Source organism: Carcharodon carcharias, chromosome 1, assembly GCF_017639515.1.
Source record: "Carcharodon carcharias isolate sCarCar2 chromosome 1, sCarCar2.pri, whole genome shotgun sequence".
NCBI lineage: Eukaryota > Metazoa > Chordata > Chondrichthyes > Lamniformes > Lamnidae > Carcharodon > Carcharodon carcharias.
The window spans coordinates 123,156,627-123,178,089 of NC_054467.1; the positions used below are offsets into that span (position 1 = coordinate 123,156,627).

At 42.0% G+C, this 21,463-nt stretch overlaps 1 protein-coding gene across 1 annotated transcript in view; it reads right to left on the reverse strand.

Moving 5' to 3' along the window:
• Window positions 1–1,727: 1,727 nt before the first annotated feature.
• lgi2a (leucine-rich repeat LGI family, member 2a) overlaps window positions 1,728–21,463 on the reverse strand; it is an 87,966-nt gene continuing 68,230 nt past the window's right edge. The window contains exons 7-8 of the mRNA XM_041182672.1: window positions 8,335–8,499; window positions 1,728–2,545 (exon numbers count right to left, since the gene is read on the reverse strand). Coding sequence (XP_041038606.1) covers window positions 1,728–2,545; window positions 8,335–8,499 — 983 coding nt within the window. The remainder of the gene's footprint in view (window positions 2,546–8,334; window positions 8,500–21,463) is intronic.

Below are 21,463 nucleotides of genomic sequence, written 5' to 3' on the forward strand. Positions count from 1 at the left end.
CAGGTTGAAGAAGGCTGCTCACCACCACCTTCTCAAGGGCAATTAGGGACGGGCAATGAATGCTGGCCCAGCCAATGAAACCCACAACCCATGAACGAAGTTTTAAAATTTCTCAAGTGGTTAATCTCTTATAAAAACAAACTTTTATTCAGATTCAGCATTAAAGACAGCTAATCCTTTAATAGTCTTTTTAAACTATCAATCAAACTCTGAACTCAGAGATAACTGTAGCTTTTGAAACTCAGCGAAGCATAATAGCCCTTGGGAAATGTTAACAAACAGCTCAAATGAAATTATATTAACAGTTGATAACATTTTCTAGCTTACACTAGATGGCCGGTCATTCATTGCAGTCCAGCAGAGTGTTTTCTTAAAGCATCCAGCAGAGCATTTTTTTCAATTTTAAAGAATGGGGGATTGAAAAAAAAGCTTCAGATCATGACACTTAAACTGACCTTATCAACCTTCAAGGGCGTTATTTATAATTCCCACACTGCAGGTTATGGCCCCTAGAACAGCCAAAACAGGGTTTATTTTGCCAAGCTAAATTAGTAGGTGAAATGTATCACATATGCTTTATGATGAACATAGTTCAGCAGTGGAAATTACCCAAATTTTAAAAATATAGCCAATGCAACCAGAAAAAGGATTTGTTTGATATAGCACCAATTTTAAATGTCCTGCTGAGTTTGAGTTTCCTGCTTGTGTGAATCACACCCCACCCCCTTCTGACAAAATTTGAATCTGTCAGAAACGGGGGCAGAACTTCCACATCCAGGTCCCACTCGCCATTTTTAAGAGGTCCACGGTGTCTTCCCATATCTATGAAATGCTGGTCCTTACATTCCATCTGCACATTTGTAGCAAGTGCTCCCCCTAGTGTTGCAGCACAAATAAACACAGCTTTATTCTGATGATGAAAGCTAGCACCCCTTAGGAATCTCGCACCACTGCCATTCTGCTGCTCAGTAAATTTCCACCTTACCTGGCCAGTTTATTTTGCCAAGCTAAATTAGAAGGTAAAATGTATCACACATACTTTATGATGAACATATTTCAGCAGTGGTAATTACTCAAAAAATATAGCCAATGCAACCAGCAAAACATGCCTATCTAAATGGGTTGTGTGAGTGGTATTTATGTGTGCTGCCAATATGTGAGCACAGTTAGCAGAGTGTTAATTCAGGAAGAATATTTTATTTTGCTGTACAGTATAGGATTACATAAAACTTTGACATTTACTGCTTAACTAACATTACATGTTAGAATTGTAATATGCATATCCTAAACATAAGATATCTGTTAATAATGAACAAGAGCTCATTTCATAAATGCTGTTGGTACTGCAGGTAATGTACTGACAGTAAAAGGATTGCACATTTTTAAAATTATTTTGTTACAATCAATAAATACCTTTTTTACCTAATCAATAAATATCTCTGAGTTTGGCAATTTAGAGGAAGACAGTCAATGTAACTGCATCCTTGCCAAATATCATGGAAAGTAATGACCCATCTCGTGCTTTAGCTTCTCCTAGAAAGGAAGTCATCAGGCACAGAAAGAAAAATACTGCCTCATTGTTCAGTTTTTGTCGTTCTGTTTTTCTTCTGATTGTACATCTGTAATTTAATACTTTATATTTATTCTAGCTTCCTCTTCTTACAGTTCTAAATATTCAATAGCAATCTAACTCACCTTCTATTCTGACTCAGTAGCTTTTTATCAAGTTACAGACTCAAATCAACAATTGCATGCTCAAAAATTTGAGTGCTGCCTTTAAAACTTGCAGCAAATAAAAAATCCATTCGATCTGTAGATACAGGAGTGAAAGATCGAGGGGCTTGTACATACATTTCCTCAAATTTTGTGAAGGATTTCTTTTGACTATCCCAAATATAAATCTGAGAGAAAGTGTAGTCACTTCCTACAACCAAATAGTGGCGATCCTTGAATGAAAATGGTTGCAGTATCATTGATCCTCGTGAAGGAATATCTTGCACTTCAATAAACTGTGTTGTATTCCATTTCATTATTTTAGAATCTCCAATAAATCTTGTCAGGCAGATGAACAGGTCATTTTTAATTCTGAAACTTTTCACAGCAATAACATCCTCCATATGTTTCATTGCACTTTTTTGAACAAACTGCTTTGTTTTTTTGTTCCATTCAAAGATGGCTGGATCTTGTGACCGACTTGTTAATATTAAACATGATTTCCCATCAATATTGACATACTCTGAGTCTGTGTCCCTGAACCATTCATGCAGAGTCTGATAGGAATAGAATCCTTTGCCACTCCATTTATATATTGTTGATAACCCAGCTTTTGAACTGTCTACTATAATAAAGAACCATTCGTTATCAATTTGGAATGCCTCAATATCATTTGGCTTTGAAATTTTTGAAACTTTGATCTCTTGAAATTTCACAAATTTGGTCCAGCTCTCATCATATTTGTAAATGGCAGAATCACCAAAGAGTTGTGCAACTATAACAAAGATTTGCTCTTCAATTGTTACTGCTTTACATCCAATTATCGACTCACCTGTAAAAGTAGCACAATGTTGTTATTTCACATTTTATTCATTTGATAAAGCCTTACACCCACAAATCCAAACACCTCAATAACTCTGAAGGTCATGTGTAGATGAACACCTGTCACAAAAAAGGCATTTTTAAATAAAGAGGCTGTATGATCATATAAGGCAGGGAGAGAGAGAGAGAGGGGTAGAAAAGAGTACTCAGTACAACAACGAATTGCAGTTATGTATGCTTTTAATGCAGCAAAACATCCCAAGGCCCTTCACAGTAACAAATTTGACACCAAGTAATATAAAGTGATATTAGAACATGTGACTAAAAACTCAAAGGGGTATATTTTATAGGTAAGCTAAAGGAGGAAGGAGACATAGAGAGACAGAGGGGTTTAGGGAGAGAATTCCAGAGATTAATAACCACGACAATCTGAAGGAAAAACCACCAGTGTGGGAACAATGAAAATTGGGAATGCACAAGGAATCTGCATTGGAGGAACATGGAGATCATTCAAGGGTTGCTGAGCTGGAGGAGGAGGTGGTGATGGAGTTAGGGAGGGGAGAGAACATGGTTATAGATCAGAGAGAAGCGATGCTTTCCTCATCGTATTTTAGGTCATTTTCAAAAAATGTTCGCTGAAGTTTGAAGTAAATAACCTCTAATTATCTAATTAGATAATCTATTTTATTGACTATCTGATTACTAACACCTATCAGGCATAGTGAGACACAAATGGAAATAAGGACACACATTATACACACACAGGGGAGGTTTCCTCTTCAGGTGAAATTCTGGAAGCATGAGCCTTCCCCTTCTCCTTTAAAGCTGGCCCAATTGTAACCCCAACCCATTTCCCTGGGTCAGCTGTCATTCGTGATGCACAGTGATCTCCAGGTAAGGTTCATGCTACTAAGATGGATCCTGCTAGTGTCTGGCTGCAAAATTCCAACAATGCTACCATCAGAGCATTACTGTTTCACCAGAAGAGGTGGTTGGCAGAAGAGCCCCAAAGATCAGCAAATTAGCAGAGAATGAGACTTACAAAAGAAGGCAAATAGGTGCTACATTGGAAGGAGAGAGGTCTTGTTCCTCCACTGGGGGACAAAGGCCATTACCATCATTTCTGATCTTCCTGGTGCCTTTCTAGGAAGTAAAGGTAACCTGAGTGGACTGCAGGAAATCTCAATTATTAATCCTAAAATAATGTTGCATTTTTTAATGGCTTTATTGACCTGTATTCGCACTTACAAGGAACTAATTAATTGAACCCCGGGACACTCTACTGTTTAGGTTACAAAGTGTGTGAAACATTTCTTTTTCACATGTTCAGTCTGTTCATGCATTATTTGGAGAGTTTTGTCAAATTGTTGAAGCTGTTGGTCAACTTTTGCACATTTCCTAAGTTGACCTGTATGCTCTTGGATCCTGTTTACATCATGGGAAGGAGCCTTCATTAACATAAAATTGTAGGCTATAACAAACTTCGTGCACACTTCTGTACTCAGAGCACTTGAGGTTCATATTTTTGTTGTACTAGGAACATCAAGGTAGGCCTCTGCATCAAATAATATGAGGAATCCATATTAATAATCCTTGTGAGTATATTGCATCCACCACTTTTGCACCTCCAGCAACCAATTAAAAATGCCACTGATTGAGGCATGAGACTCAGTCACATCTTCACTCTCAGAGGTACCGAATAGCAATGTAATGCAAGAATCTCCAAAAGAGGTGGAATGTACTAAGAATGGGTGCAAAATATAAATAATACAGTAGAGAAAAAAAAATATTTGTAGTAATCAACATGCCTCCATTAGTTTATAATTATTTTCCGCAAACATATACTATAGGGAATGTGGAACCAGAAAGGCTAAAATGACTTGGATTGCTAATATTGGAAGTCATCACAATCTTCAGGAGTCATTGCACTCTTGTTAGCAGCTCTGCATTAGAGGATAAAACCTGGAATCTGAAATGTCATCCTGTATTTTCCTGTTACTTAGAACTACTGGTAACGGCAATAAATTAAGTAGTTCTACTAATCACATTCCTTTAGCATTCTTCCCTGTTGATACTAGTTTAATTCACCTAGAGAAGTTCCTCTATTAGAAACACTGAAATCTCTCTGATCAGGTCAGGAAAATAATTGATTTTCCACTAGTATATTTTCTTGTACATTTAGAAATTTGGAAATCCTTTCTTTAATAACTAATAAAATCATTAATTTCTTGTTTGTTTGATGAGACTTATTTAGGCTTCCATTTATATGGAAGGATGGCTCTGATATTAACTCAGTCAGGCTTAGCGGTCAGGAAACCCAGGAGAACAAGTTTTCCTCAGGCTTTGTTTAACTTAGCGACAGGGCCTGTCCTACCAAGATGGCACAAAAAAATCTAAAATAAATTTGTTTCTCTTCCATATTCTCCAACTTAAATTCTGTTTTTTTTTTAAATGGACAAATGGCTGGACTGATAAAATGAACACATGATGATAATTCTGGAAGTTTCTGAGCAGTTTATAAATGGACAAAGGCTAATACCTCACACCTTTGGAATGTAACACTCCTTGCATTGTATAAACATTCCAGCCAAGACAACACAAAAAGTTAGCAGATGAAACATCTGCTTCAGCCAGCTATGGACAAAGCCAGAGCTATTTGTAGCTCCTCATCTCCAACATTGTGCTAATGGTTCTGTGGTTTCCTGCTCAAAATGCAATGGATTTTAGTAAGGGGCCTTGTTAGATGAATAGCTTAACCCAAGACCACCCTGTCACTTGAGCTGTTTGAATTTCTTTAATTATTCAGCTTTTGGGTTTTATCTTCAGTCTGCTATTTAACATCCAACTGGCAGGCCACACAGAAGCAAGCTCTTGCCAGGCTGGACAACTGGCCCCCATCTAACCTGATTCTGTTGAAGATTTTGCACTATCGCCTACAGAACTGATTCGAACTCTGCAAGCCTACTTCATCTTGGGGCATCAATACCACCAGAAAGCTGAATCCTACACCACCCGTCTTCAGCCAGCTGACCTCTGTGAAAGAATTCCTCATTGGACTTTGATTCTGGACTCACATGAAAGATTAATTCTTATTTTTAATTGTGGCCTTTATCCTGAATACCTTTCTTTCCTTAACCCTCTTTTTTGTATGAATGAAAAAAGGGTGATGCTGCGAAACCCCTTCCTGCATTTTGTGTGTGTGCACCATAAACTACCCCTCTTATTTTACCCTATCTCGAGTTTGCTGTGGATTTATTAGTAAAGGATTGGATCACTCCAAAACTGAAGGGTAGGGAAAAATATGCCACCACTTATAAAGGGGAAATCAAAAATCATAAACACCTTTCTCTTTATGGATGGCTAGTGAGTGAGAAATCAGGGATGTTCTAAATTAAACCCCCTCCAGTCCTTAACAGGGCCTGATTACCACTTTGGAATAAAAACAAAAAATGCTGGAAATATTCAGCAGGTCTGGCAGTGTCCGCAGAGAAAGAATTTGAGTCAATCAGGTCTGTGGTGCTTCAACAGTGTTTCCAGCATTTTCTGCTTTTCTTTCAGATTTCCCGCATTTGAAGTATTTTGCTTTACCATTACTTTTGGAATCTGTTTCCCTGCTGTAGCCCGCCAGATAGCGAGGCCCGTGGCACCATTCTGTAGGCAGAGTGGGGAGAGGATGCAGGGGGAGATCAATAGCCAGAGAGATTAAGGGAGGAAGAAGATTCCGGGGTGGCAGGAGAGATCAGAGGTTGAGAGCACAGGTTTCATTGGATCGTGGTTGTGGGAGGAGGGGGTGCCGATCTTTGGGCAGCTTAACAAGGTAGCCTGGTGGGCTGGGATGAAACACTCCTGCTCCTCCAGGCCCACAAGCATTGCTGAAAATTGCTGTTTCATCCTTCAGTCCTCATTTCCTTGCTGCCAGCCAGCCAATATTAAAGCTGTAATACAGATTACAACTTAGATGTGCAGCATCATCAAATTACTTAAACGAAAGACCCATCTGATAAAAGCAGGCTGGTTTCCTGATCTCTCGTCCCACCTCAGAAGTTTGAGGCAGGTTGGGTTTAGGGTTTGAAATTTTTAAATTTTAACTTCCTATCCAACCCAAATCCACCTGTTTTCGGGGTTAGAATTCCTTCCCATGTTTGGATTGCTACTGATATAAATTCTTGGTTCATAATCTTTGTGTTTAATTATTTATTCTTAAAAACTTAAGCATATTGAAATAGTCCTAAAGCCATTCCTACTCCACAGCCACAGTTTTGCTGGCTGAGTCACAGATAAATAATGCAAAGATGACATAATAAATCCTATGCATTGGATGTGCTGCTATAAGAAGCACATCGCTGACTTTTATAATAGGTAGCCAGCAAGGAAAAGATTGATTATACTGGTGCAGAAAGTCACATCACTGGTTTATAATTTATAGAAGTCTGCACAAAAGCATCAGCTATGCCATCCCAGCAAACTGAATCAGCACCTTGTATTCAAACACTTAAATAAACTGAACTGAAGTAAGACATCATCAATATTACTCTAGCCCCTCCCCTCCTGAAGGTGGCAATCCATTTTGAAGCTAAGTGCAATGGACATTAGAATCCCCTTTTTACCTCACCAGCATGGCCATTCTTCATGTGCGGCTCCAGACACCAACAGCTGGATTTTACAGCCCCTTGTTGGGTGTATCATTGGCAGGGAAGGCACATAATATTCAAGGGGCGGCAAGCCCATCACTCCCAAGCTGTCCCCCATAATACGGTAAGTGAGCAGGCGCCAAAATGGGCAGCTCGCCTGCCAGTTTTAAACAAATAATTAAGGGTCAATTGAATTGTTACCAAGCCAATTGATCCAAATAATATGCTGCTCATGCCATAAAAAGCAGGAAAGAAAGAGGATGTGTTTTTTTTTGGGGGGGGGGTGCCCTGTGTGCATCGGGGGCAACTCCCTCTAAGTTGTTAGCCCCCTTTGTTCCTCCCTACCTGGCCTCCAAATCACCCGCCCCCCACCCCACTTCCCTCGCACCCCTAAGTTGCCAGATTTCTTCCCACCCTAAAAGCCCAGGACTTACCTCATTCCTGATCTCCTGATGCCATCAATCTTCCTCATGCGGCTATTTGTTCTCCCAGCAGTGCCGGTGGTTGAGTTCTGCTGCTGTAGGGACTGCTAGAACTGCTGGCCAATCTGATTGGCTGACAGCTCTCAGGGGGAAGGACTTCCTCCCACTGAGAGGCAGGAGTCCCATTCTCTGCTCGTTTACCCTGCTGGGCGTGTATTATGGCTGTGAGGAGGGCTTCTTTTAGTTGCATCAGCTGCCAGAAAACTCTTGCAACGGAGGGGTGAGCAATAGGTCCCCCAGGAAATTCAGCCCCAAATGTCAGAAGGCCAAACCCAATCCTGTTGTCATCTGATTTTCATGTAATACATTTTCCAACTAGGATGGGTAGAATTCAGGACCTGAGACACTGGCTGTTTTTTTCCCTAACTGGTGCTAGTTGCCCCAGGTGTGTGGTGCTCATTGGTGTCTCAGCTAAGGTCAATAACTCAGCCAACAGCAGGGATCAACTCTGAGCCCACCTATCAAAACTAGAAAAAGTATTCATAGCATGTTTTGGTATATTTCCAAGAGGTGTCACAAGGGAACATATAAATGCTTCTTCCTTCCTTCCTTTGTTCCCTGTTTGTATGGCTGAGTACCAGACAACATTGTGTCATGCATGTAGGATGTGACAATATTACCAGGGATTCATCTTTAAAAAATAATGAAAATAATACACAAATATATTTAGTTATATTCATACATACCAGTTATATTGTCGTAACTTCTAAAATTCTTCTCAATATAGTTCCATTCGAGCACTCTGCAATTTCCCACATTCGGCTGGGCAATTGCTACATATACATCATTTTTAAAAGAGAACGTGTTCACAGATATAGACTCATATGGCAAAATCTGGTGCAGCACAAATTCTGCAAATAAAAACAGTATTTTTTTTTAAACTGATCATTAATGCATGCATATCACCCTAATGAACTTAGCTTATATGTTCCGAATCATTAAGAGCTCCCTATAGTGAGAACATAATTGTCTTCACCATTTTAATGTTATCTCCACCCTCCTTACAATTCCTGTGGCAAGGTAATAAAAGATCATTAAGTTTTGCTAAAAACAAAAAAAACTGCGGATGCTGGAAATCCAAAACAAAAACAAAAACAGAATTACCTGGAAAAACTCAGCAGGTCTGGCAGCATCGGCGGAGAATAAAAGAGTTGATGTTTCGAGTCCTAATGACCCTTCGACAGAACTTGAGTTCGAGTCCAAGAAAGAGTTGAAATATAAGCTGGTTTAAGGTGTGTGTGTGGGGGTGGAGAGAGAGAGAGAGGTGGAGTGGGGGTGTGGTTGTAGGGACAAACAAGCAGTGATAGAAGCAGATCATCAAAAGATGTCAACAACAGTAATACAAAAGAACACATAGGTGTTAAAGTTAAAGTTGGTGATATTATCTAAACGAATGTGCTAATTAAGAATGGATGGTAGGGCACTCAAGGTATAGCTCTAGTGGGGGTGGGGAGAGCATAAAAGATGTAAAAAAAAAATAATAAAATAAATAAATAAATATTTTGTTTTCTTTTTCTCTTTTTATAATGGAAATAGGTGGGAAAAGGAAAATCTATATAATTTATTGGAAAAAAAAGAAAAGGAAGGGGGAAACAGAAAGGGGGTGGGGATGGGGGAGGGAGCTCATGACCTAAAGTTGTTGAATTCAATATTCAGTCCGGATGGCTGTAAAGTCCCTAGTCGGAAGATGAGGTGTTGTTCCTCCAGTTTGCGTTGGGCTTCACTGGAACAATGCAGCAAGCCAAGGACAGACATGTGGGCAAGAGAGCAGGGTGGAGTGTTAAAATGGCAAGCGACAGGGAGGTTTGGGTTATTCTTGCGGACAGACCGCACGTGTTCTGCAAAGCGGTTGCCCAGTTTACGTTTGGTCTCTCCAATGTAGAGGAGACCACATTGGGAGCAACGAATGCAGTAGACTAAGTTGGGGGAAATGCAAGTGAAATGCTGCTTCACTTGAAAGGAGTGTTTGGGTCCTTGGACGGTGAGGAGAGAGGATGTGAAGGGGCAGGTATTGCATCTTTTGTGTGGGCATGGGGTGGTGCCATAGGAGGGGGTTGAGGAGTAGGGGGTGATGGAGGAGTGGACCAGGGTGTCCCGGAGGGAGCGATCCCCACGGAATGCCGATGGGGGGGGGGGTGAAGGGAAGATGTGTTTGGTGGTGGCATCATGCTGGAGTTGGTGGAAATGGCGGAGGATGATCCTTTGAATGCGGAGGCTGGTGGGGTGATAAGTGAGGACAAGGGGGACCCTATCATGTTTCTGGGAGGGAGGAGAAGGCATGAGGGCGGATGTGCGGGAGATGGGCCGGACACGGTTGAGGGCCCTGTCAACGACCGTGGGTGGAAAACCTCGGTTAAGGAAGAAGGAGGACATGTCAGAGGAACTGTTTTTGAAGGTAGCATCATCGGAACAGATGCGACGGAGGCGAAGGAACTGAGAGAATGGGATGGAGTCCTTACAGGAAGCGGGGTGTGAGGAGCTGTAGTCGAGATAGCTGTGGGAGTCGGTGGGTTTGTAATGGATATTGGTGGACAGTCTATCACCAGAGATTGAGACAGAGAGGTCAAGGAAGGGAAGGGAAGTGTCAGAGATGGACCACGTGAAAATGATGGAGGAGTGGAGATTGGAAGCAAAATTAATAAATTTTTCCAAGTCCCGACGAGAGCATGAAGCGGCACCGAAGTAATCATCGATGTACCGGAGAAAGAGTTGTGGAAGGGGGCCGGAGTAGGACTGGAACAAAGAATGTTCCACATACCCCATAAAGAGACAGGCATAGCTGGGGCCCATGCGGGTACCCATAGCCACACCTTTTATTTGGAGCAAGTGAGAGGAGTTGAAGGAGAAATTGTTCAGCGTGAGAACAAGTTCAGCCAGACGGAGGAGAGTAGTGGTGGATGGGGATTGTTCGGGCCTCTGTTCGAGGAAGAAGCTAAGGGCCCTCAGACCATCCTTGTGGGGGATGGAGGTGTAGAGGGATTGGACGTCCATGGTGAAGAGGAAGCGGTTGGGGCCAGGGAACTGGAAATTGTTGATGTGACGTAAGGTGTCAGAGGAATCACGGATGTAGGTGGGAAGGGACTGGACAAGGGGAGAGAGAAGGGAGTCAAGATAACGAGAAATGAGTTCTGTGGGGCAGGAGCAAACTGAGACGATCGGTCTACCGGGGCAGTTCTGTTTGTGGATTTTGGGTAGGAGATAGAAGTGGGCCGTCCGAGGTTGGGCGACTATCAGGTTGGAAGCTGTGGGAACCTGATAGTCGCCCAACCTCGGACGGCCCACTTCTATCTCCTACCCAAAATCCACAAACAGAACTGCCCCGGTAGACCGATCGTCTCAGCTTGCTCCTGCCCCACAGAACTCATTTCTCGTTATCTTGACTCCCTTCTCTCTCCCCTTGTCCAGTCCCTTCCCACCTACATCCGTGATTCCTCTGACACCTTACGTCACATCAACAATTTCCAGTTCCCTGGCCCCAACCGCCTCCTCTTCACCATGGACGTCCAATCCCTCTACACCTCCATCCCCCACAAGGATGGTCTGAGGGCCCTTAGCTTCTTCCTCGAACAGAGGCCCGAACAATCCCCATCCACCACTACTCTCCTCCGTCTGGCTGAACTTGTTCTCACGCTGAACAATTTCTCCTTCAACTCCTCTCACTTCCTCCAAATAAAAGGTGTGGCTATGGGTACCCGCATGGGCCCCAGCTATGCCTGTCTCTTTATGGGGTATGTGGAACATTCCTTGTTCCAGTCCTACTCCGGCCCCCTTCCACAACTCTTTCTCCGGTACATCGATGATTACTTCGGTGCCGCTTCATGCTCTCGTCAGGACTTGGGAAAAATTTATTAATTTTGCTTCCAATCTCCACTCCTCCATCATTTTCACGTGGTCCATCTCTGACACTTCCCTTCCCTTCCTTGACCTCTCTGTCTCAATCTCTGGTGATAGACTGTCCACCAATATCCATTACAAACCCACCGACTCCCACAGCTATCTCGACTACAGCTCCTCACACCCCGCTTCCTGTAAGGACTCCATCCCATTCTCTCAGTTCCTTCGCCTCCGTCACATCTGTTCCGATGATGCTACCTTCAAAAACAGTTCCTCTGACATGTCCTCCTTCTTCCTTAACCGAGGTTTTCCACCCACGGTCGTTGACAGGGCCCTCAACCGTGTCCGGCCCATCTCCCGCACATCCGCCCTCATGCCTTCTCCTCCCTCCCAGAAACATGATAGGGTCCCCCTTGTCCTCACTTATCACCCCACCAGCCTCCGCATTCAAAGGATCATCCTCCGCCATTTCCACCAACTCCAGCATGATGCCACCACCAAACACATCTTCCCTTCACCCCCCCCCCCCAATCGGCATTCTGTGGGGATCGCTCCCTCCGGGACACCCTGGTCCACTCCTCCATCACCCCCTACTCCTCAACCCCCTCCTATGGCACCACCCCACGCCCACGCAAAAGATGCAATACCTGCCCCTTCACTTCCCCTCTCCTCACCGTCCAAGGACCCAAACACTCCTTTCAAGTGAAGCAGCATTTCACTTGCATTTCCCCCAACTTAGTCTACTGCATTCGTTGCTCCCAATGTGGTCTCCTCTACATTGGAGAGACCAAACGTAAACTGGGCGACCGCTTTGCAGAACACCTGCGGTCTGTCCGCAAGAATGACCCAAACCTCCCTGTCACTTGCCATTTTAACACTCCACCCTGCTCTCTTGCCCACATGTCTGTCCTTGGCTTGCTGCATTGTTCCAGTGAAGCCCAACGCAAACTGGAGGAACAACACCTCATCTCCCGACTAGGCACTTTACAGCCATCCGGACTGAATATTGAATTCAACAACTTTAGGTCGTGAGCTCCCTCCCCCATCCCCACCCGCTTTCTGTTTCCCCCTTCCTTTTCTTTTTTTTCCAATAAATTATATATATTTTCCTTTTCCCACCTATTTCCATTATAAAAAAAAAAAATTATTTTTTTTTTTTTACATCTTTTATGCTCTCCCCACCCCCACTAGATCTATACCTTGAGTGCCCTACCATCCATTCTTAATTAGCACATTCGTTTAGATAATATCACCAACTTTAACACCTGTGTTCTTTTGTATTATTGTTGTTGACATCTTTTGATGATCTGCTTCTATCACTGCTTGTTTGTCCCTACAACCACACCCCCACTCCACCTCTCTCTCTCTTCGCCCCCCACACACACACCTTAAACCAGCTTATATTTCAACTCTTTCTTGGACTCGAACTCAAGTTCTGTCAAAGGGTCATGAGGACTCGAAACGTCAACTCTTTTCTTCTCCGCCGATGTTGCCAGACCTGCTGAGTTTTTCCAGGTAATTCTGATTAAGTTTTGCTTACTGGAAGTTCTGCATGGTTTAGAAACTGCAGTAATCTTATGCTGGTTTTCTGATATCAGGCTGCTACCATTTTGCCTGTCATCTCGGTTATGGCCCAGGAACGTTATTACCATCATTCTCTTTGTTACATAAAGAACAAGACTTCCAATTGTATTTTCCCATCCAGTATCGTGAGTAACAAAGATCATTTATACATTCACACATAAGAATAAAAATAATTTTTAAAATACAATTAATTTTACAGCCTTTCGTAAACTGTTCACAAAAGAATGGATAAAACAAGAGGATTTTATCATTTAGTTCAGAGGAAGAATTGTAAAATAAAATCACTTTTATCTTAAAGATCCGATCAGGACACTAACAGTTTCTGACATTACGAGCTTTGCTCAGTCAGACAAAAAGAAAAGCAGGCAATAATAATATGCAGAATTTTAATTTTGCATGAGATAAAAGAATGTCAAAGATGCCCTTTAGAATTAAGGTCAAGCTTTTCTTCTGACAATATGTTTTTTAAATGTGTTTCGGTAACATAACTTCAAAGCATTGATGGTTGAGAATGACATGAAAGGGAATGATTACAATACACAGATCAATGTTAACAACCACAAAGCACAATGAAAATATTTTTGGGGTGATGATTATTTTTACAGGCACCTGAAGATATTTTATCTACAGTCTGGGCATTTTTATGTCATTGTTGTAATTTACTTAAGTTTACCGTTTATTAGAGAACTGACTGGATCATTGAAAAATTAGGATGCAGTTGTCTGGCAGTAAACATTATATTTGCATACATTTTCTTTGTAAGATTTTCAAAAATGCTATAATTTTAGAGTCACACAAGTCTGATAGTAATAATAAGATAACTCAGATAAGATTAATACTGAGAAAAGAATTAACGTAAGGGTTATAATAATGAGACTTTTTCCTACACTCATTCTCTTCATTGCTATTCCCTTTGGTTACAAAATAGTGAAAGCATAGGTTCAGGTTTCTTATGTATATCCTATATTCACAAATTAGCTACTTCTATCCATTACAATATAGTTGGCTCTTCTCCTAACTCTCCCAATTGCAGCCTAAATTCTAAACCAAGTCAATATTACCTTACAGCTCACTTGTTTCCACATTCCACAAATTCTAGCTCATTCAGAATGGCACTGTCCATACAAAGACACATTTGTTCTTCGCCTCAGTCCTTGCAAGGCTCCACTGGCTCACTATGCCCTTAGGAATAAACTTCAAGACCGTTATGCTGACCTGTAGGTCTTCTAGTCTCAGCCCAACTGGTCTGCCACTTGTTCCTCACCCACCTTGGTTTACCAGTGGCCAGCACTCATTCACCATCATGCCCATTCCCTCAGTGACTCTGTCCAAATCGCTCCCCTTTACCTTCTCCCTCCGTTTTATAAAAACCTCAAAAAGGTTTTCTCCTCACCCTTTATGTTCTGCTTCTTTGCCTTTTCTTCTCCTCCCACTCAGTGTCCATTTATTCTCTGTGAACAATCCTATATAGATGTATATTGTTATATTTTATTTTATTTGTTACTATAAGTGAAAATGCTGATGTGAACATGAAGGCACCTGTACACTCACCAAAATGTTTTTAACACTAGTGAACTAAAGAAAAATCTCTCTCAAGAGTTACTTTTCCAGAATTAGAACAAATTATCAATACATGTAATAGATCCATTTGAGTTTTACATACAGTAATATAAATTTGTCATCTCTCAAATCCAAGGGGTTAATTTTAACCTAAACAGCCTAGTGGAAATCTGGTATGATCAGATTGGCTGCATGTTTTATATTCTGCTCAGTTTTAAACAATGCATTGAAATGTCCTGGTTAGGTTAAAATTACTTTATTGCCTTTAGTTTTCAATAGATGTACAATGTTAAACTTGGTCTATTTGGTACAAACCAAAATAAATAATCTAAAATCTACTGTGGTAATTGATATGCTAATTGCCAGTTTTGATATAAAGTGGCATTATATTTGAACAGAAACAAACTAATGGATTGGATATATATTTCTCAAGATAACAATTACTATCTGACTAATTCTGGGAGAATTTTAATCCCCAAGGGCAGGTGAATTGGAAATGGTTGGGAGTTAAAATAATTGTTTTTCGATTGCAACCACAGTCTGGTGACAACATGCCCATTTCCAGGTTTAAGAGCGACATGTTTGGATCTCTGCAAGTAACCTTCATGTTGAAGTCAAAGCTTTAAGTAGAGGAAGTGAGCATATAGTTTATTGGTTGAACTAACATTCTTAGGAGATATTAATGAGGTGCTTTTAAACTTTAAATTTTATTTAGGTTTAAATTCATTGCCTCCAGCCCTGGCTTCCCTGGGCTCAAGAAACTGATCAGTGAAATGGGGGCGAGATTTAAACATGATTCAGATGGGTATTTAAGCTTGTCCTTGCGCCATCTGAACAAAAGCTCATTTATTAAAGGTGGTGACTCAGTTCCCTCTTGCAAACATTTGACAAAGAGTTCTTATGAGGATATAGATTTTTCTCAACTTTGGAGGCTTTCAAATTGGCAAGATCGCAATAGAAGGAGCATATGATATAAAAACAAAAAACTGCGGATGCTGGAAATCCAAAACAAAAACAGAACTACCTGGAAAAACTCAGCAGGTCTGGCAGCATCGGCGGAGAAGAAAAGAGTTGACGTTTCGAGTCCTCATGACCCTTCAACAGAACTGAGTGAATCTGGAGCACATGATATGTTTGATAGCGCATCAGAAAAGGAAGACTATCACCTACCTGTGGCAGTGACAATGTGCTGTGGTGAGATCAGCAAGAGCACAAAAGGGAAGTGCATAGGAAAGGGACCAAGATAGAAGAAGGGACTGACCACATCACAAGGTTTGCAGACACAGGCTCAGCTTTCGTGACCTCTCAGAAACGTAGTGCTTCTGCATACTGAAGTTGGCAAGGCAGATGGTGGCACTGAGTGCTGTCTTGGGCTGCATTTGAGTGCTTCAGTTGGAGTTTGGTGAGTGAGGGAGTTTTAAGGGTTAATTTAATTTAAGGGTCAATTTCTATCTACAGTTTAGTCTTTCTTTAATTAGACAATTAGTTAAAAGTTGTTCTTTGGGCTGGGAGAAAGTAAGTTTTAGTCCAGCTTTAAGACAGGGCTCACTTAGGCTCTGTTTGTAGCTAGTTAATTGGATAATTAGCTTAAACAGGTTTTCAGAAGATAGGTTCAGGGAACATAAAAGCAGGCCAACTATAGTGCTGCCTTGGGTTGCATTTGAGTGCTTCAGTGGAGTTTGGTTAGTGAGAGAGTTCACTGAAGGAGGAAGGAGGTGATCCTTTCATTTTCTATCTTTCCTCAGAAAGAAGAACAGCGACATTGGTAAATAGGGCTTCTGCTATCCTTAATATTCTCTAAACTAGAGGAAGTAAAAGTAAAGGGAGTAATTTAAGTGTAAGTCATGAAAGGACAGCTCAATCACAGGGAGTGTTCCTCCTGTGCAATGTGCGAAGTGAGGGACACTTCCAGTATCCATGGTGACCATATGTGCAGGAAGTGTCTCCAGCTGCAGCTACTTGAAATCTGTGTTTTGGATCTGAAGCAGCAGCTGTAGTCACTGTGGAGCATCCGCAGGGCTGAGATCTTCATGGGGAGCATACACAGTGAGGTGGTCACACCATAGGTAAACAGTGCACAAGCAGAAAGGTTATGGGTGACCTCCAGACAGAGTAAAGGCACTAGGCAGGCAGTGCAGGAATCCCTTGGGTCCATCTCCTTCTCCAACAGATTTTCCGTTTTGGATCTGCACGGTGGGGTGGGGGGTGGGGGGGGGGGGGTGGGGAGGTGAGAGAAAAGTGTGGGAGAGCAATAGTGATAGGGGATACTATCATAAGGGGAACTATGGCCACAGACCTGACACCAGGATGGTATGTTGCCTCCCTGGTGCCAGGATCAAGGATGTTACTAAACAGATGCAAGACACTCTGAAGGGGGAGGGTGAACAGTCAGAGGTCGTGGTCCATATCAGTACCAACGGCTTGGTAAAAAGAGGGATGAGGTCCACCGAGCAGAATATAAGGAGCTAGGAAATAAATTAAAAAGCAGGATCTCAAAAGGTAGTAATCACAGGATTACACCCAGTGCCACGTGCTAGTGAGATCAGGGATAAGAGAATAAACCAGGTGAAAATGTGGCTGAAGAGATGGTGTAGGAGGGAGGGATTTAGATTCCTGAGACATTAGGACTGATTCTGGAGAAGATAGGACCTGTACAAGCTGGACAGAATGCACCCCAGCAGAACTGTGACCAATATCCTCACAGGGATATTCGCCAGTACTGTGGGGTAGGGTTTAAACTAGAGTGGCAGGGGGATGGGAACCTGAATGGAGAGACACAAGAGAGTGACACAAAGATAGAAATGAAAAACAGATAAGTAAAAAGCAAAAGTGGGTGGAAGTGGAACGGGACTAGCAGCAAATAGGGCCAGAGTACAAAAAAAGTGTAAAAAGACAAGTCTAAAGGCACCATATCTGAATGCACAGAGCAATCGCAATAAGGTGGATGAATTAACAGTGCAAATAGATGTAAATGGGTACAATATGATTGTGATCAGAGAGACATGACTACAGGGTGACCAAGGCTGGCAACTAAATATCTAAGGGTGCTCGATATTTAGGAAGGACAGACAAAAAGGAATAGGAAGTGGGGTGGTGTTGTTAGTTAAGGATGAAATCAGTGCAATAGTGAGAGAGGATATTAGTTTAGAAAATTTAGATGTAGAATCAGTCTGGGTGGAGCTAAGATGCAACAAGGGGTGGAAAACATTAGTAGGAGTTGTCTATAGGCCTCCAAACAGTAGTGGTAAGGTATGGGATGGTATTAAACAGGAAATTAGTGATACATGTAACATGGGTGATGCAGTAATCATAGATGACTTTAATCAATATTTGGACTGCAAACCAAATTAGCAATAATACTGTGGCAGATGAATTCCTGGAGAGTGCATGAGATGGCTTTTTAGACCAGTACATCAAGGAACAAACTAGGGAACAGGCTATCCTAGATATGGTTTTGTGCAATGAGAAGGGGTTAATAATAATCTTGTTGTGTGGGATTTTTTAGGGAACAGTGACCATAACATGATAGAATTCTTTCTTACCGTGGAAAGTGAAGTGGTCCAATCCTAAACTGGAGTCCTAAATCTAAACAAAGGAAACTACAAGGTTATGAGGCATGAGTTGGCTAAGACAGATTGGGCAACTGCGTTAAAAGAGTGGATTGGCAATGGCTAATATTTAAGGAACAAATGTATGCGTTGCAACAGTAATATATTCCTTTCTGGCACAAAAACACAACAGGAAAAGTGTTAACAAAAGAAATTAAGGGTAGTATTAGATCCAAAGAGGAGTCATATAAAGTTGCTTAAAAAAAATAGCAAGCCTGAGGATTGGGAGCAGTATAAAATTCAGCAAAGAAGGACCAAGAGATTGATTAAGAGGGGGAAAATAGAGTATGAGAGTAAACTTGCAAAGAACATAAAAGCAGACTGTAAAAGCTTCCATAAGAATGTAAGAAGAAAAAAATTGGTGAAGACAAATGTAGGTCCCTTACAGTCCGAAACAGGAGAATTTATAATAGAGAACCAGGAAATGGCAGATTAATTAAACAACTACTTTAGTTGTCTTCACAGAAGAAGACAAAAGTAACTTCCCAGAAATGCCAAGGAATCAAGGGTCTAGTAAGAAGGAGAAATTGAAGGAAATTAGTGTTACTGAAAAAAGCATTGGAGAAATTGTGACTGAAAACTGACTAATCCCCAGAGCCTGATAATCTACATCCCAGGGTACTAAAGGAAGTGGCCATGGAAATAGCGGATGCGTGGTTGCCATCTTCCAAAATTCTGTAGGTTCTAGATCAGTCCCTGCAGATTGGAGGGTAGGAAATATAACCCACTATTTTAAAAAGGGAGGGAAAAAACAGGGAATTACAGACCGGTTAGACTAAAATCATTAGTAGAGAAAATGTTAAGAGTCTATTATAAAGGATGTGATAACAGGGCACTTAGAAAATGTCAATTGGACAAAGTCAACATGGATATATGAAAGGGAAATTATGGCCAGGATTTTCTGGTTGTCAGGCTGGCTCAGCAGAGGCAAGCAGGAGCGGTAGCGAATCGGATTGCCACTTGCGATCAGACCAAGACCACCATTTCACACTGGCAGGCCAATTACACAGTGCAGGATCAGTTACAATTGTGTAGGGAAACAGTTGGGGCCCAAATTACGCTGGATGCAGGGATGATGTTTCCTCTGGCTGGGAGATCTAGAACAAGGGGTCACAATCTCAGGATAACGGGGTAAGCCATTTAGGACTGAGATGAGGAGAAACTTCTTCACTCAGCAGGTGTTGAACCTGTGGAATTCTCTACCACAGAAGGCTGTGGAGGCCAAGTCACTGAATATACTTAAGAAGGAAATAGATAGACTTCTGGACTCTAAAGACATCAAGGGATATGGGGAGACAGCAGGAGTATGGCGTTGAGTCAGAGGATCAGCCATGATCATATTGAATTGCAGAGCAGGCTTGAAGAACCAAATGACCTACTCCTGTTTCTATGTCTATAGCTTCCCTGACCTGATGGACACACGTTACCAGTGGCTGTGAAGGTCATTACCACCATCAATATTTTTGCTTTTGGTTTCTTCCAGGATGGTATCAGAGACATCTCAAGGATCTCACAACCCTCTGCACATAAATGCATAAGATAGGTAACATTTGCCTGGGCTGCCAATTATGAAAACTTTCCCTGTGAAGACATTAGCCAGAATGAGTGGGCACTCGCATTTACCTCACTGGCTGGATTCCCTCAGTAACAGGATACCATTTAATACACATACTTGCAATTGGATCACCACAAGGAAGCAGACTCCTTGACTCAGCACATCAGTGAGAAACCCCACCAATGAGGTGCAACAGCACAACAATAAGGACCACATCACCACTATGTCCAGCCATTGAAATGTTGAAGATGCTTTTCAGGTGGCTAGATAGGTAAGGAATTACCCTTCAGTACTCGGCAGCAAAGGTTTCCAAAATAATAGTGGTGTGTTGCATCCTTTGCGACGTTGCACAGCAGAGAGGACAGTAGGTGAAGAAGTGCTCATTTGAGACTTGTGGCTTGGCATGGAGCAAGCCAGTGTCTCCATGGCATTCTCACAATTCCTTGTGCCACTAATCCACTAGCTATCAAGTGGGGAACTCCTCCATTTTCTCTGCTATTGTGGAGAGTGTGTGGCATGTCTGCCAGTACCTAGCTAAGTTGCTGATGCGCCTCTAGCATTCTCCTCAATGGCAGTGCCCAAGGTTCTGCCTCTGTGTCCATTTAAGTAAAACTTGGAGAGAAAAGCAGCCCTGATGGAGACCAGCCACAGCTGTCCCTGCCATCAGTGTCTGCTCTTGTTCACTTGTGGGGTGAGAATCACTAGATGAAAACTCAACTAACTGTCTAAGTGGATCCACTGAAATGCAAGGCTCTATGTTTTATGACAATGCACCCTCAGAAGGAATGAGGTCCTCTGAGGAATCATCCTCATGGTTGTTTAACAACCCTTATTGTATGCAAATAGTCCAACACAGTTTCTGAGGGGGAAGCCCTGGAGGTGAATGGTGAATCTATTTTCCTCTCAGTTGTAGATGGAGAGCCAAGGAACTCACAGATTGCTGGTGACAAAATAACAAATATCTCTGACACACATCTGCTGACTTCATCAATGACTGAACTATGAAAAGACTGACTATGATGATTGTGTCACGGTTAAATCTTATTCTCTTATTTGTCTTCTCTTGTCACATGTAGGCCAAACCTGGAAGACAAAAGAAAGGAGTATGATGTCACCATCATCAGCAAACATTTCCACTTCTAACTTCATAATGGAGGGAAGGTCACTGCTGAAGCAGCTGAAGATGGTTGGGCCTAGAGTACTACCCTAGGGAACTCCTACAGAAATGTCCTGGGACTGAACGGAGATGATTGGCCTCCCGCAACCACAATCATCTTCCTCTAAGTAGGTATGACTACAGCCACTGGAGAGATTTCCCCCGATTCCCATTGACTTCAGTTTTTGCCACACTCAGTCAATTGCTGCCTTGATGTCAAAGTCAATCATTCTTATCTCCTACTTGATCTTAGCTCTTTTGCCCATGTTTGAACCAAGACTGTAGTGAGATCAAGAGCTGAGTGGCCCTGGCAGAACCCAAAATGAGCATCAGAGAGCAGGTTATTGCTGAATAAATGTTGCTTAATAGCACTGTCGATGGCACCATCCATCACTTTGCTCGTGATTGAGGGGAGACTGATGAGGCAATGATTGGCTGGATTGGATTTGTCCTACAGTTTTTGGACAGGACTTTCCTGGGCAGTTTCCCACATTGCCCAGTAGATGTAAGTTTTGTAG